This window comes from Phyllobates terribilis, unplaced genomic scaffold, assembly GCF_046119375.1.
Source record: "Phyllobates terribilis strain yellow unplaced genomic scaffold, ASM4611937v1 Scaffold_13__5_contigs__length_258822181, whole genome shotgun sequence".
NCBI classification, from domain to species: domain Eukaryota; kingdom Metazoa; phylum Chordata; class Amphibia; order Anura; family Dendrobatidae; genus Phyllobates; species Phyllobates terribilis.
In genome coordinates this window covers 154,488,422-154,505,456 of record NW_027362773.1, presented here as the reverse complement: position 1 = coordinate 154,505,456, position 17,035 = coordinate 154,488,422, and the positions used below count along the sequence as shown (strand labels likewise).

General features: G+C 45.8%; 1 protein-coding gene across 2 annotated transcripts in view; it reads left to right on the top strand.

Moving 5' to 3' along the window:
- Positions 1–11,029, top strand: part of LOC141174109 (catalase-like) — a 33,313-nt gene extending 22,284 nt beyond the window's left edge. The window contains exons 3-13 of one of the 2 annotated variants that reach the window (XM_073658777.1): positions 1,700–1,810; positions 2,163–2,293; positions 3,453–3,557; positions 5,300–5,425; positions 5,497–5,688; positions 6,044–6,196; positions 7,021–7,159; positions 7,555–7,685; positions 8,168–8,276; positions 8,552–8,629; positions 9,781–11,029. In XM_073658777.1, coding sequence (XP_073514878.1) covers positions 1,700–1,810; positions 2,163–2,293; positions 3,453–3,557; positions 5,300–5,425; positions 5,497–5,688; positions 6,044–6,196; positions 7,021–7,159; positions 7,555–7,685; positions 8,168–8,276; positions 8,552–8,629; positions 9,781–10,157 — 1,652 coding nt within the window. In that variant the 3' untranslated portion in view covers positions 10,158–11,029. Of the gene's footprint in view, positions 1–1,699; positions 1,811–2,162; positions 2,294–3,452; positions 3,558–5,299; positions 5,426–5,496; positions 5,689–6,043; positions 6,197–7,020; positions 7,160–7,554; positions 7,686–8,167; positions 8,277–8,548; positions 8,630–9,780 lie in introns of both variants that reach the window. The other variant, XM_073658778.1, reaches the window with a different exon arrangement.
- The last annotated feature ends 6,006 nt before the right edge of the window (positions 11,030–17,035 follow it).

Genomic DNA, 17,035 nt, shown 5'->3' with positions numbered 1-17,035 from the left:
CCCTGTTTAGAGCGGGCTCCGGCACTGAGCCCGCGCTAAACCGAGCACATGTCAGCTGATCTATACAGCTGACATGTGCCCGCAACAGCCGCGGGTGGAATTGCAATCCACCCGCGGCTATTAAATAGTTAAATGTCGCTGTCAATCTCTGACAGCGGCATTTAGCAGTGCCGCACCGGAAGCGCGTCACTTACCCCGCCCATCGGTGACCCCGTCACGTGATCGTGGGTCACCGATGCTTTGCCATGACAACCCGGGGTCTGCAGCAAACCCCTGTGGTTGTCATGGCCAGATTGCTATGAGCGCCACCCAGTGGTCGGCGCTCATAGCAAGTGAGCAAATCTGCTGCATACAGGCGATCGGCTCGTTGCCTGTATGCAGCAGACGCGATCTGACAGTTGTTGCTTCTAGTATCTTATGGAGGCTATTGAAGCATACAAAAAGTGTAAAAAAAAAAAATAAATAAAAATAAAATAAAATAAAATAAATACAAAAGAAATAAAAAAAAATAAAATAAAAGTTTATATCACCCCCCTTTCGCCCCATTCAAAATAAAACAATAAAAACAAAATAAAAACACACACACATATTTGGTATGGCTGCGTTCAGAATCGCCCGATCTATCAATATAAAAAAAAGAATTAATCCAATCGGTAAACGGCGTAACGAGAAAAAAAATTCTAAATGCCAGAATTACGTTTTTTTTTTTTGGTCACCGCAACATTGCAATAAAATGCAATAACGGGCGATCGAAACATCGGATCTACCCCAAAATGGTATCAATAAAAACGTCAGCTCGGCGTGCAATAAATAAGCCCTCGTCCAACCCCAGATCCCGAAAAATGGAGACGCTACGGGTCTCAGAAAATGGCGACAAAAGCGAAAACCTTTTTTCTTACAAATTTCAGAATAATTTTTTTTTTCACCACTTAAATAAAAAAGAACCTATAGATGTTTGGTATCTGCGTACTCGTACTGACCTGAGGAATCATATTATGGGGTCAGTTTTACCATACAGTGAACATGGTAAGTAGAACCCCCCCCCCCTAACTCCCCCCCCCCCCAAAAAAAAGTGGAATTGCACTTTTTTTTTCCAATTTCACCGCACTTGGAATTGTTTTCGTGTTTCCCAGTACATTATATGGTAGAATGAATGCTGTCATTCAAAAGTACAACTCGCCCCATAAACAGCAAGCCCTCATTCGGCCATATTGACAGAAATATAGGAAGTTATGGCTCTTAGAAGACGGGGAGGAAAAAACGAAAAGGAATAATAAAAAATAAATAAATAAAGGCCTGGGAGTGAAGGGGTTAATTTTTTTTTTTTATTATTATTATTTTATGGATGCCAAATCGGGATAGTCGTTATATAACTGCTATCTAAGCTCCCATAATGCACTGCTCTATGGAATCCAGCACAATTTAAAATTTTAAACTTCGAATATAAATTAAGGCAAGCAACATCTTTACTGTTTGCACGAGAGCAGTTATGCAAATTAGCAAAGCTTTTTATGGCGTGCTGCAAAGTGGATTTTTTTTTTTTTTAAACATTATCATTTCCATAAATTTATTTTTTGCTTTTGATCCACTCTTATCAGACCAGATTTTATCCAGCTTTATGGGAGAAGCAAGACATGATGGGGGGAGTGCGGTGATAAGTAGACCGCCCACCTTAATTTACTATGTTTTTATATTTTAGGCGCGTTCGGTTGCTTTGAGGTCACTCATGATATCACCAAGTATTGCAAAGCCCAATTGTTTCAGTATGTTGGGAAGAAGACGCCGGTAGCTGTCCGTTTCTCTACTACCAGTAAGTTCTAAGCTTTGTTAGAGCAGCGTTTTGTGCTCCAGAGCTGCTCTTCCCACTGTGACAAGTGGCAGAAATGATTGCTTAAAATCTCATACACATTGCCGCTACAGTAAGTTGCAATAGATTTTCTGCCTGAAAAGTTTATGTAAAGTCCTGTGACTTCATTCTAGGAACATAACCCAAGGTAGGACAGTCCACATGATGGCCCACATGGCTCCTGTGAGCTAGAAATGCTAAGCCTTCCTTCTGAGGTTGATAGTAGGAGCAATGAGACATGATGGTTTATACATGAAACATCTCTTGCTCTTCTCTCGTGCGTCTTTAACCTGTTTTTCAATGATTATTTCCGCAGCTGGAGAAACCGGGACGTCAGAACTTGTTAGAGATCCTCGCGGATTCGCTGTTAAATTCTACACGCAACAAGGAAACTGGGATATTGTTGGGAATAACACCCCAATATTCTTCATAAGAGACCCCATCTTGGTTAGTTTGTTCTCCCCCCCCCCCCCCCCACCCTCTATTATATTTCGTCATCTCACTCATTTGTGGTCTCTCCTTATTCTTGGAGCTTCCGGTATAGTCTAGAAGAGTTGTCCATATAGTCTAGAAGAGTTGTCCAGCTCTGGAAAAACTTGCCTGGAAGATCTCTCCTTCTTCTCGAAGCCTCCAGTATAGAAGGAGAGATCTTCCACGCAAGACTCCCGGAACCTGCACAACTCTTCTAGACTATACCGAGGCTCCCAGAAGAAAGGGATACCTTCTAGGAAAGTCTCCCCAGAGCTGGACAACTCTTCTAGACTATACCGAGGCTCCCAGAAGAAAGGGATACCTTCTAGGAAAGTCTCCCCAGAGCTGGACAACTCTTCTAGACTATACCGAGGCTCCCAGAAGAAAGGGAGACCTTCTAGGAAAGTCTCCCCACAGCTGGACAACTCTTCTAGACTATACCGAGGCTCCCAGAAGAAAGGGAGACCTTCTAGGAAAGTCTCCCCACAGCTGGACAACTCTTCTAGACTATACCGAGGCTCCCAGAAGAAAGGGAGACCTTCTAGGAAAGTCTCCCCACAGCTGGACAACTCATCTAGACTATACCGAGGCTCCCAGAAGAAAGGGAGACCTTCTAGGAAAGTCTCCCCACAGCTGGACAACTCTTCTAGACTATACCGAGGCTCCCAGAAGAAAGGGAGACCTTCTAGGAAAGTCTCCCCAGAGCTGGACAACTCTTCTAGAGGAGGCTATACTGGAGGCTTCAAGAAGTTTTAGATGAGTTGTCCAACTCTGGGGAGACTTTCCTTGAAGGTCTCCCTTTCCTCTGAGAGCCTCTGGTATATCAACTAAAAACCACGAGGCCCGTCAGCCTTCCAGTATGTATATTGGGTGGCCATTTGATATTATCCAGACTCTTGGTTCATTCATCCAATATATTGGGGTATCATATGGCATGGGCGGGCCTCAACCCTGGAGATCATGGCCCAGAGTTTGTTGTAGGACACCCTGGACGGGTCATCTGAAATCAATGTTTGGATGCTGGCGTGTCCCATACACACATCTGTAGTAAGGGGATCCACAATATGTTGTCACACAGGACGCTCCTCATGGAGTTTCTTCTGGATTTGAATCCTCGCAACCTTTTCTCTTGTAGTTTCCATCACTTTCCCACGTTCAGAAGAGGCACCCTCAGACGCATCGTAAAGACCCAAACATGCTGTGGGATTTCTTGAGCCTTCGTCCTGAAACCCTACACGAGGTACCAGACATCATCCGCTGCTCATTGTGGGGTTATCGATTGTCCTCAGCTGCTCGCCTGATCCAGTAGTTGCTCCACATGGCTGAGGCCACGGCGCAGGCTGCTCCCGCCATTTTCTAATAGCAGATGCTGATTTGTTTATTGTGAGGACGACAATGAGGAACATGTAATTATTAGGTATTATGGGACGCTATAACTACTTATATCATATGGTCTCTTATGATTGGTATTATGTGTTCTCTATAGCTGTGGGCATTAATATGGGCACCATGAATTATGTTATGTGCGCACAATGGCTGCTATTATGTGCGCGTTAGATCTGGTGTGAACACTAGGGCTGCAGTCGTGGTGCTGTCTGGTTTAGTATTTGTATTCTGACCGGTGGGCACCATCTGGGCACTATCATTAGTATTATGCAGGCACTATAGCTGGCATTATGTGGGGACTATAATTAGTATTGTGGGCACGGTGGCTGGTATTATCTTGGTAGCCATGGTACCAAGATAATACCAGTCACAATGCCCAAATAGTACCATGACTGGCATTATAATTAGTATTAAGACAATACCAGTCACGGTGCCCATATAATACTAGCCATAATGCCTGCATAATACTAATTATAATGCCCACATAATGCCAGCCGTGTTACCCACATATCAGCCATGGTATTTACATAATACCAGCGACGGTGCCCACATAATGACAGTTGTGGTACCAAGATATGTGGGTAACATGGCTGGCATGATGTGGGCACTATGATTAGTATTATGCAGGTATTATGGCTAGTATTATGTGGGCACTGACTAGAATTGTCTTAGTACCATAGCTGGCATTATTTAGGCAATATAATTAGTATTATGTGAGCACCATGGCTGGTATTATCTTAGTGCCCACAATACTATCCATGGTGCCATGTCTGATGTGTGGGTTCCATGGCTGGCATTATGTGGGCACCGTGGCTGGTATTGTCTTGGTACCATGGCTGGCATTATGTGGGCACTATGATTAGTATTATGCCGGTATTATCTTGGTACCATAGATAGTATTATGAGGACACTATGGCTGGTATTGTCTTGGTAGCCTGGATGGCATTATTTGGGCACTATAATTAGTATTATGTGAGCACTGTGGCTGGTATTGTCTTGGTAGCATGGATGGTAGTATGTGGGCACTATGGCTGATGTGTGGGTACCATGGCTGGCATTATGTGGGCACTGTGGCTGGTATTGTCTTGGTACCATGTCTGGCATTATGTGGGCACTATGATTAGTATTATGCCGGTATTATCTTGGTACCATAGATAGTATTATGAGGACACTATGGCTGGTATTGTCTTGGTAGCCTGGATGGCATTATTTGGGCACTATAATTAGTATTATGTGGGCACTGTGGCTGGTATTGTCTTGGTAGCATGGATGGTAGTATGTGGGCACTATGGCTGATGTGTGGGTATCATGGCTGGCATTATGTGGGCACTGTGGCTGGTATTGTCTTGGTACCATAGATAGTATTATGAGGACACTATGGCTGATGTCTTGGCACCGTGGCTGGTATTGTCTTGGTACCCTGGATGGCATTATTTGGGCATTATGGCTGATGTGTGGCTACCATGGCTGGCATTCTGTGGGCACCGTAGCTGGTATGATGTAGCACATTATTATCTAGCCCGTATACCATCTGTTATGACCAGCGCCACCGATACCAGCCGCTGGTTAATGACTCCCATCCTGTCTACCCTGTAGGTCACCCACCTCTTTTCGGACAAAGGCATTCCTGATGGATACCGACACATGGACGGATTTTCGAACCACGCCTTTAAGCTGGTGAACGCGCAGGGGGAGGCCGTGTTCGCCAAGTTCCAGTGCCAGGTGCGTATCTGAGCTCGTACCACCGTGATCGGCCCGACTCTTCTTACAGCGACTTCTCGTATTCCCTCCAGTCTAACCAGGGGCTGAAAAATCTGCCCAGAGAGACCGCGAAGGCTCTGGCGGGAAAAAATCCCGACTACGCCAACACCGATCTACAGGACGCCATAAATAAGGGCGACTTCCCATCCTGGACACTGTGCATCCAAGTGATGACCCCAGAACAAGTCCAGAAGATGCCGTACAACCCTTTCGATGTCACAAAGGTAAAAAAGAAGAGTCGTTTTTGGTCATTCTGTGTATTTTGCCCAATTCACTCCTTAAAGGGGTTGTCCCCTTTTTAGAAACTTTTTCTGATATGTACAGTTCATTGTGAAAAAAACAAACAAAATGTGCTTTACTCACCCTCCCCGGGTCCAGCGATCTCTCCTCTACATCTTGCTAAAATCTATTGAATATATCTATGGAAGAAGTGGGTGAGAGAAGGATCCGACTACACATGGTTTGTTTGTAGTCTGTTACCATGGCAGCACACGAGTCTCCATAGTAGCTGTACACACAAGGTAATAATAGATTTCTTTATTACGGCACCGTTTCTTGTATCACATTTCTTTATTACAGGTTTGGTACGAGGATCAGTTCCCATTGATACCCATAGGAAAGTTTACATTGAACAGGAATCCGGTCAACTTCTTTGCTGAAGTGGAGCAGATCGCCTTCTCGCCAAGTAACACAGTGCCGGGAATAGAGCCCAGTCCTGACAAGGTCCTGCATGTAAGAGACGGATGACTGTATGTATATATATTTTGCACCATTTTGTGTCCTATTTCCTCTGCGCTGCACTGTCTATTGCTGGCTGCAGAATGAGTTAACTGAGAATCCATCAGTGAGCTCAAGATGACAGAATACTTTGTATCTCTTTTATCTGCCTTTTTCTGAGCTCCTCTCAGCTAATTTATAACCACAGACCGAGTCAGAGTTGAACGTACAGAGAAACAAAAAAAACCTGTAAAAATAAAAAGGTGCAAAATGTAATAAAAAACCAACTGCAAAAAAAAAAATGATTTTAAGCCTAATTAAATGCATTTATGTTGGGGAAAAAAAGTCCATGGTTACAGAGTGTTCACTGTGTTTCTGCTGGCAGAAAAGTGGAGAAATATGAATATGAATAATAGAGCAGAAAATATAGACAATCTCAGGAGCCAATTCATCCCGGTGTAAACGCCGCTGTTCTCCTGAATCCGGCGATGTTTTTCTTTTGTTCCTGCGCCTCTCCGTTCCTGAGATATTGCCTCTTTTTTCCACTGTATATAACTTTAGTCTGTTAGCCAAGCAGGTGTGGTCTTCAGCTGTTTGTAGGCGTCGCCTAGAGAGCGCGCATGCCCACTTGGTTAAAAAGACTAGATTTATATACAGGGAAGACAAGGCCATATCTTAGGAACGGAGAGGCGCAGGAAGAAAAGAAAAACATCGCCGGATTCAGGAGAACAGCGGCGTTTACACCAGGTAATAAAAATAAATATTAATAGGTCTTCTTTAAATGAGACCTGCACATATTGTAATTTTAGTCTCTTTTTTTTTAATCTATTTTGATCCAGGGGCGCATGTTTGCCTACGGAGATGCTCAGCGGCACCGGCTGGGAGTGAATTTTGCGCAGATTCCAGTAAACGCTCCGATGAGGTCTAAAGTCGCAAATGTACAGCGTGATGGGTTAATGGCAATGGGTGACAATCAAGGTAAGATCGTGCTGAACGGTGCGTTTCATTTTGATCGCTGCTATACACATGTAGTTTAGGCGTTAAAGGGGTATTCCCAGCTCAGTAAGTGGTCCAGGAGATGACTTGGCGCTCGCTAGGGGTCCCTGCGCTCGACTGTCTTCGGCAGTCCTTGGGATCGGTGGCCCCCAACCATTAGCAAATTATCACCTATCCTGTGGCTATCCTATAGAGACTTGTATGTTCTCTAAGGGATTTTACAGATAAGGGTATAAGGAGGTAAACAATGGGGACCTCTCGAGACCCCTCCATGTATCATATTGCACGGCCCCTTATTTCATCAAAGATCTTGTGATTACTTAATAATTTATCATTTATTCTGATGCCTAAAACTCGTGACTTCATTTTCCACAAAGGAAATGCTCCAAACTATTATCCAAACAGCTATGGGGGTCCCCAGGACAGACGTGAGTTCCTGCAGAGCACATTCTGCGTACAGGGGGATGCTGCCAGGTACGATGATTCAAAAGAAGATAACGTGTCTCAGGTAATTATTCCTCGTGGTGCGATGGGACCAGGCCGGGGAGTGCGGGGAGGCCTGGTCACGGGGCCGCAGAAAGGCCTGGTCACGGGGCCGCAGAAGGGCCTGGTCACGGGGCCGCAGAAGGGCCTGGTCACGGGGCCGCAGAAGGGCCTGGTCACGGGGCCGCAGAAGGGCCTGGTCACGGGGCCGCAGAAGGGCCTGGTCACGGGGCCGCAGAAGGGCCTGGTCACGGGGCCGCAGAAGGGACTGGTCACGGGGCCGCAGAAGGGACTGGTCACGGGGCCGCAGAAGGGACTGGTCACAGGGCTTACAGGGTGGGAAGGTCCGGTACAATTCAGGTGATCAGAGGATAATGTGAGTAGGTGGGCTTAGGAAAGGGGGTATATTCAGGGGTTCTTTCTTGATGTGCTGACCAGAGGCGGCCCGTTGGTCTCCTACCCCACAGTTCTCTCCTCTCAGGTCCGTCCTTCTGGTTTTCTTCCCAGGTGAGAAAATTCTACCTTGATTTGTCAAAAGATGAACGGCAGAGGCTTTGTGAGAACATCGCAGAAAGCTTGTCTGGAGCCGAACTTTTCATTCAGAAGAGAGCGGTAAGCTACGATTCTTGCACGACACTCTATGGAAATCTATGCAGGCAGAGCTGCAGTGTAAAGCATGAGGGAGAGGTAAAGAAACAGTCTGAGCCTCTAATGAGCCTGGAAATTAATTTCAGACCTCTCTAAAGAAAAAGCAGCCAGGCGGATCACAGCTCTGCCCCTGCCAACAATGGCAAAAATAAATGTCCGCTGGGCACTGACAAATGGACGACTGCTGCAAACATGTAGTGTATATACTTCTAAAGTAATCGCCGTATCCTGTATTTCCAGGTAAAAAACTTCTCAGACGTTCATGCGGAGTACGGGCAGCGAGTACAGGCGGAACTGGACAAACTGAGCGCTGCCAAGCAGGTAAAGAGGAAAACATGGCGCAGTCTGGTTATATGGCGGTGTATAGAGGGGGCAGTCTGGTTAAATGGCGGTATATAGAGGGGGCAGTCTGGTTAAATGGCGGAATATAGAGGGGGCAGTCTGGTTAAATGGCGGAATATAGAGGGGGCAGTCGGGTTAAATGGCGGAATATAGAGGGGGCAGTCGGGTTACATGGCGGAATATAGAGGGGGCAGTCGGGTTACATGGCGGAATATAGAGGGGGCAGTCGGGTTACATGGCGGAATATAGAGGGGGCAGTCGGGTTACATGGCGGAATATAGAGGGGGCAGTCGGGTTACATGGCGGAATATAGAGGGGGCAGTCGGGTTACATGGCGGAATATAGAGGGGGCAGTCGGGTTACATGGCGGTGTATAGAGGGGGCAGTCGGGTTACATGGCGGTGTATAGAGGGGGCAGTCGGGTTACATGGCGGTGTATAGAGGGGGCAGTCTGGTTACATGGCGGTGTATAGAGGGGGCAGTCTGGTTACATGGCGGTGTATAGAGGGGGCAGTCTGGTTACATGGCGGTGTATAGAGGGGGCAGTCTGGTTACATGGCGGTGTATAGAGGGGGCAGTCTGGTTACATGGCGGTGTATAGAGGGGGCAGTCTGGTTACATGGCGGTGTATAGAGGGGGCAGTCTGGTTACATGGCGGTGTATAGAGGGGGCAGTCTGGTTACATGGCGGTGTATAGAGGGGGCAGTCTGGTTACATGGCGGTGTATAGAGGGGGCAGTCTGGTTACATGGCGGTGTATAGAGGGGGCAGTCTGGTTACATGGCGGTGTATAGAGGGGGCAGTCTGGTTACATGGCGGTGTATAGAGGGGGCAGTCTGGTTACATGGCGGAATATAGAGGGGGCAGTCTGGTTACATGGCGGAATATAGAGGGGGCAGTCTGGTTACATGGCGGAATATAGAGGGGGCAGTCTGGTTACATGGCGGAATATAGAGGGGGCAGTCTGGTTACATGGCGGAATATAGAGGGGGCAGTCTGGTTACATGGCGGAATATAGAGGGGGCAGTTGGGTTCCGAGGTGGTATATAGAGGGATGGTCGGTGAGGGTCCCAGTCGCCCCCTTCCTCGCTGTCTTATTACTTATTACTCTATAACTTTTCTTGTCTTTAGGCAGAACAGAGCCATCAGACCCCGATACTACAGAAGGTCACCCTGCACTGAGCTCTCCCATCCCCCGCTGTTACTTTCACCCACAGATATTATCACATGTAAAGTTTGGAAGACACTTTTCCTTTTTATTTTGGCAAGAAAACTTTGACTTTTGCCCCTCCCCAGTCTACACAATAACTTCATCTGGATTTGAAAAAGTTTGGCCAAAACTTAATTTTATAAAAGTCTCCCCAACCAATTACAAGCTGGTCCTGTGCCGGACGTCCACGGAACTGGAAATCCTACAGAATGTGAAATCACAATCTACCACTAGATGGCGACATCACAGCGTTCAAGGGATTGTCCCAAATCTGATTATCCGAAGATTAATTCCATAGACAAGATCTGGAGATCCAAAGATCACGGAGCTGCAGAGATTCCTGTAACTCTCCACTATTGTATAGATCTGTGTTTGGACGTATTCTGCCGGCATTTAGCAGCCCGAGAGCAGCAGGGAAGAACTCGGCCGCATTCTTGTGCGGAGAGCTTCATTTCTCTCCACCCTCGGTCAACGTGGAGCAGCCGGCAGATTTTCTATGTCTTTATGCACTTGCATTGAATCAGGCAGTGATCAAATGCTGATAAAACCCTAGGATTATATACATCGCCCCCTACTGGCTTCCCTGCCCTGGACACTAAGTAACCTTCTACTAGGCACCATCTTTACCCTGGACACCGGGTACTGCAACTACATATGCTGCAACCTACCATCTACCTCCACCGAACACTTTTCCTACTTTCACCCCCACCCTCACTTCGTGACATGATCCGTTCCCCCTACTGGACACGAGAGATCACAACTTTGGGGAACTACCCATCATCTCACATTAAGTCCCCACTTATCTCCACTCTACCCTTGGTGACCTTCTTGTGAAAGGCTCACTTAGGGAGGTGGATTCTCTAAGTGATAGAGCAGGATGAGCAGCACGGACCGGAGGCAACAGAGCAGTGGAGTGGACCTTGCTGGACAACACAAGGATTAGTGAGAACCATTATGCAGACAGATAAGTGTACAGATAAGCTGTGCAGGAAGCACCGAATGTAGCAGAGCCAAGGGTGCGGATACACACGAGTGGATGCATAGATAATTCGGAATAACAGCAAACAAATGATTAATCACAGCTATATGTTGCAGCAGGCAGATGGTTAATGGCAGAATCATATGTTTGAAGCAGACAGAGGGTTATTTGGAATGTAATAAAAAAAAATTTTGCAGTTTTTTGAGTTTAGCTTTTATTTTAACAATGTTAACTTTAAAAATGACACGTTAAGTTTGTTCTACAAATCAGCACTATTATGGTAACACCAAATTTATATAGATTTTTTTTTTTTAAATGTTTTTCCATTTAATTTTTATTTTTGGGGTGCCACAACTTTTTTTTTTTTTTTGTTGACTGTGGACTTTTTTTTTTTTGTGGGGCTTCCAGCCACAGGAACGTTCAGAGGGTCGTTGGCTGCCATGATAACACCAACAACACTCCTTGATTATAGTGGTAGGATTCCCACCATATTTAACACCTTAAATGATTTTGCGGTTGACAGTGACATCTAACGAGTTCTACTAGCTGATCGCAGCAGTTACAGAAGTTTAGCTGTAGTTCTAAAAAATGACCACCAGGTGGCATCACTATAATATCTGTGATATAAAGGGGGTATCTGTTTAAGAAAACCTATTTTCAAATATCCTATTAGGAGGTTAATATAGGGGATCCCGTATTTAGGACCCTCCTCTATTAGCTGGAAAGGAGAGCACCCACAAAGAGCGTGTCTTTAACTTCAATGTACGTTACGCACCTTGTAATGCTTCCTTTCTCCTGTGGTGGCGCTGCGGAGGAATTACAGCTAATTGCTGAAGACCCCCCTGTGATATGCTCATAGTTAATGGAATTCAGTAACAAAAAGAAATTCCCGAAAGATGACAACTCCTTTTAGGATGCAGTTATTATAGGCCTTAAAGGACACCGATTTTTTTTTTTTTTTAATTCTTATTATTGTTATTTCAGGACACTTTAACTTTTCCAAGAGCATCGACATATGTGGGCTCATTTATTGGTACCATTTTGGAGGTGATTTAAAGGGAAAAAAAAAGAATTTTTTTCGGTTGTCTTATTTTTGGTCTTTTTAGATAATTTTTCAATGTTTTCACAATGGTGCAAAGTTAAAAAAAATAAATAAATAACTTTTTTCATTCCTTCATAAAGAGCTATAACTTTTTTTTTTATTTTGCCATCCACATAGGAGTACGAGCACTTGGTTTTTTCTTTGGAGGATGCGTTGTTAGTATTTTTTTTTTTTACCAGAAAATGGGAGTTTTGGGTTTTTTTTCAATTTTTTTTTTCTCTTTTGTGCTGTCTACAGTACAGATTAATTTTATATTTCCATAGATCGACCTTTTACAGCCATGGTGATACTGAATGTTTATTTTTTATTTCTAAACTGGGGAAATGCGAGCGATTAAAACTTTTATATTTAATTTTTTAAATATTTTTTAAAACATTTTTCTTTATTGTTACGTTTATTTTTTTTTAGTTCTCTTAGGAATTGCAGCCTGTGATCACTTTTTTTTTAGATTGCAGTAGGTAGAAGAAATGACGACCTCCTATGAAGACTGGTCACTGGGTGTACAAAGATGGCGGCGATGGAGGCCATCAGGTGCCCCCCCCCCCCCAGCTCCTGCAATCGTGTCCTGGGTGGGGGGTGACAGGTGGTCTCATGACAAAAGCACCTCTATATGACGTGCTCTGATTCCTGGATATCTCGCCCTGCTCTTTCGCCTTCTCAGCTATCAACTGAAATACTGAGATTTTACTTATGCATGTATTTTTGCAAGTCCCATAGAAGTGAATGTAGAGAGAAGCCCATGTGCCGCCATCTATTAATGACAACTCAAGACAAGACTGCTTTCTCAAGACAGGTGCATGCTCCTAGAGGAGGGATCCATCAGACATTTATGGCATATCCACAGAAGAAGATCATTGCTAAGCCAGCCTCCTCCTTAGACTAAGCTTTGCCAGAGAAGGGGTCTGGCTTGGCATTGATCTAAGCCAGTCGGCCAACCCCTCTTCATTTACAGCAATGATTAAGTGGAGTTGCCAAACCCGTGCCCGAAGGGGATAGCTGAAGAGGTGGCGCCCGCTGCGCCTCCACTTCATAATATCTTCCATGCAATGGATTTTTCCAGTCTTCGACAAACAAGTCCACGGTTCACATCACCCGGGTCCAAATCTTTGATGTGCAAAAACAGCGGTTAATAAATGATCGAGTTGGCGCTGAGCGACGCTACTGCTCAAATAAAGAGGATGAAGAAACAGATTAACCGTCGGGGCAGAGCGCCAGATTGGGACAAGTGTGATTTTTTTTTTGACCAATAAACAAACAGATGAGCGAGGACTCTGCCCTCTCCTAATCGCTGGATCAAATTCCAGATCAGTCAGGGAGACGGTAATATTAACCTCAGGGTAATATTTGCAGTGTGTGAAGTAACAGGTACGGCCATGGGGTGCAAAACGGTGACCTATAGGCGCACTACGAGCCCGGAGGGGCTATGTAATCCCAGCAGGGCTTTACTCTGCAGTGCAACTTTTACAATATACTGGAAACTAGATAAAGTTACAAGTGCAGGGAAAAATAAAAATGCAATTTTCTGCTTTATATATATATATATATTTCAAAGATGGCAGGCTCGAGCGCCTCCATTAGCCTTTAGGTTGCAACAGAAACCAATGTGCATCCCACGGTTGCTTAATGGGGCAACAATGAGTTGACAAGAGGACCCACCAATCCCTTGTTTAAGCTCTTAGGAGCCCCCCCCCCCCGCGTCCAAACCATCTCCGTGCCCCATATTTATGGTGGTCTGCGCCAAGTCAATAGCTGCAGCACCACAAACAAGGGGTAGGTAACTAGCTGGAAACAAGGGGTAGGTAACTAGCTGGAAACAAAGGGTAGGTAACTAGCTGGAAACAAAGGGTAGGTAACTAGCTGGAAACAAGGGGTAGGTAACTAGCTGGAAACAAGGGGTAGGTAACTAGCTGGAAATAAAGGGGTAGGTAACTAGCTGGAAATAAAGGGGTAAGGTAACTAGCTGGAAATAAAGGGGTAGGTAACTAGCTGGAAATAAAGGGGTAGGTAACTAGCTGGAAACAAGGGGTAGGTAGGTAACTAGCTGGAAACAAGGGGTAGGTAACTAGCTGGAAATAAAGGGGTAGGTAACTAGCTGGAAATAAAGGGGTAGGTAACTAGCTGGACTTTTATCATGGGAACTCCTGGATAATTTCTTGCCGGATGTTCCTTTTGTCATAACAGGTCTTTAGATACATTCACTCCATTTATACAGTAAAAAAAAAAAAAAAAAAAAAGTAAAATAACCATGTACCAAACTGGAGTTTAAATAAAAAAAAATATTTTGAAAATTTCAGAAAGAAAAAAGTGACACAGCTGAAGCAATATACAAAAAAATACGTGGTATTGTTGTAGTGAAATGACACTCCAGCAGATGGCGCACTAGTCAATAGCATGAATTCCTATAGATAACGGTGTCTCCGGCGGTAAGTAGAAGCTACCCTGCACTTACTGGCCTCTCCTCCCTCTAAGGGTTTGTTCATATATTGCATTATTGATGCATTTTTTTATTTACGCACTTTGTCCTGCAGAAAAAAAAAAATCACAATGTTTTAGTTACAGCAAAAGGAATGAGATTTCTAAAATCTTATTCACATGGTGCATTGTTGACCTGTCATGCATTTGTTTTTAAAAACGCAGCTAGTCAATTATTTCAGGGTTTTTACGAGTTTTTCTCTATCGAAATAAAAATTGCTTAGAACCAAAAAACGTGGAAAAAATGCACGGAATTTTCATTTGAGGTTTTCTGGCTTTAGCCTGTGTTATTCATGCAGAAAACCCCCCATAAAAAATCGCTACATGTACACATACCCCGTAACCCTCCCCTCCTCTGTCCCTCTCTCCTCCTCTTGTCACCCTCTCTTTCTCCTGTGTTCCTCTCTTCTCTCCTCTATTATCCTCTTCTTTCTCTCCTCAGTCCCTCTCTTTGTCTTTCTCTCTCTCTCTCCTCTGCTCTCCTCCCTTCCATCTCAGTCTCTCTTCCTTTCTTCTCTCTTTGTCTTCCTCCCTCTCTTCTCTTTCTCTCCTCTATCTGTCTCTTCTTCCCTCCCCTCAGTCCCTCTCTTCTCCCTCTTCCTCCTTCCATCTCAGTGCTCTGTCTCTTCTTTCTCTCCCTGTCTCTTCTCTCTCTCCCCTCAGTCCCTCTCTTCTCTTCCTCTCTCTCTTCCCTCAGTCCCTCTCTTCTCTTCCTCTCTTCCCTCAGTCCCTCTCTTCTCTTCCTCTGTCTCGTCCCTCTCTTCTCTCTCCCCTTAGTCCCTCTCTCCCCTCAGTCCCTCTTCTCTTCCTGTCTCTTCTCTCTCCCCTCAGTCCCTCTCCTCTCTTCCTGTCTCTTCTCTCTCCCCTCAGTCCCTCTCTTCTCTTCCTCTCTCTTCCCTCAGTCCCTCTCTTCTCTTCCTCTGTCTCTTCTCTCTCTTCCCTCAGTCCCTCTCTTCTCTTCCTCTGTCTCTTCTCTCTCTCCCCTCAGTCCCTCTTCTCTTCCTGTCTCCTCTCTCTCCCCTCAGTCCCTCTCTTCTCTTCCTGTCTCTTCTCTCTCCCCTCAGTCCCTCTCTTCCTCTGTCTCTTTTCCCTCAGTCCCTCTCTTCTCTTCCTGTCTCTTCTCTCTCTCCCCTCAGTCCCTCTCTTTTCTTCCTGTCTCTTCTCTCTCCCCTCAGTCCCTCTCTTCTCGTCCTCTCTCTCCTCAGTCCCTCTCTTCTCGTCCTCTCTCTCCTCAGTCCCTCTCTTCTCTTCCTCTCTCTCCTCAGTCCCTCTCTTCTCTTCCTCTGTCTCTTCTCTCTCTCCCCTCGGTCCCTCTCTTCTCTTCCTGTCTCTTCTCTCTCCCCTCAGTCCCTCTCTTCCTCTGTCTCTTTTCCCTCAGTCCCTCTCTTCTCTTCCTGTCTCTTCTCTCTCTCCCCTCAGTCCCTCTCTTTTCTTCCTGTCTCTTCTCTCTCCCCTCAGTCCCTCTCTTCTCTTCCTCTCTCTCCTCAGTCCCTCTCTTCCTCTGTCTCTTCTCTCTTCCCTCAGTCCCTCTCTTCCTCTCTCTTCTCAGTCCCTCTCTTCTCTTCCTGTCTCTTTTCCCTCAGTCCCTCTCTTCTCTTCCTGTCTCTTCTCTCTCTTCCCTCAGTCCCACTCTTCTCTTCCTCTGTCTCTTCTCTCAGTCCCACTCTTCTCTTCCTGTCTCTTCTCTCTCTCCCCTCAGTCCCTCTTCTCTTCCTCTGTCTCTTCTCTCTCCCCTCAGTCCCTCTTCTCTTCCTCTGTCTCTTCTCTCTCCCCTCAGTCCCTCTTCTCTTCCTCTGTCTCTTCTCTCTCCCCTCAGTCCCTCTTCTCTTCCTCTGTCTCTTCTCTCTCCCCTCAGTCCCTCTTCTCTTCCTCTGTCTCTTCTCTCTCCCCTCAGTCCCTCTTCTCTTCCTCTGTCTCTTCTCTCTCCCCTCAGTCCCTCTTCTCTTCCTCTGTCTCTTCTCTCTCCCCTCAGTCCCTCTTCTCTTCCTCTGTCTCTTCTCTCTTCCCTCAGTCCCTCTTCTCTTCCCTCAGTCCCTCTTCTCTCTCTTCCCTCAGTCCCTCTTCTCTTCCTCAGTCCCTCTTCTCTTCCTCTGTCTCTTCTCTCTCTTCCCTCAGTCCCTCTTCTCTTCCTGTCTCTTCTCTCTCTTCCCTCAGTCCCTCTTCTCTTCCTCTGTCTCTTCTCTCTCTTCCCTCAGTCCCTCTCTTCTCTTCCTCTCTCTTCTCTCTCTTCCCTCAGTCCCTCTCTTCTCTTCCTCTGTCTCTTCTCTCTCTTCCCTCAGTCCCTCTCTTCTCTTCCTCTGTCTCTTCTCTCTCTTCCCTCAGTCCCTCTCTTCTCTTCCTCTGTCTCTTCTCTCTCTTCCCTCAGTCCCTCTCTTCCTCTCTCTTCTCTCTCTTCCCTCAGTCCCTCTCTTCTCTTCCTCTGTCTCTTCTCTCTCTTCCCTCAGTCCCTCTCTTCTCTTCCTCTGTCTCTTCTCTCTCTTCCCTCAGTCCCTCTCTTCTCTTCCTCTGTCTCTTCTCTCTCTTCCCTCAGTCCCTCTCTTCTCTTCCTCTGTCTCTTCTCTCTCTTCCCTCAGTCCCTCTCTTCTCTTCCTCTGTCTCTTCTCTCTCCCTTCAGTCCCTCTCT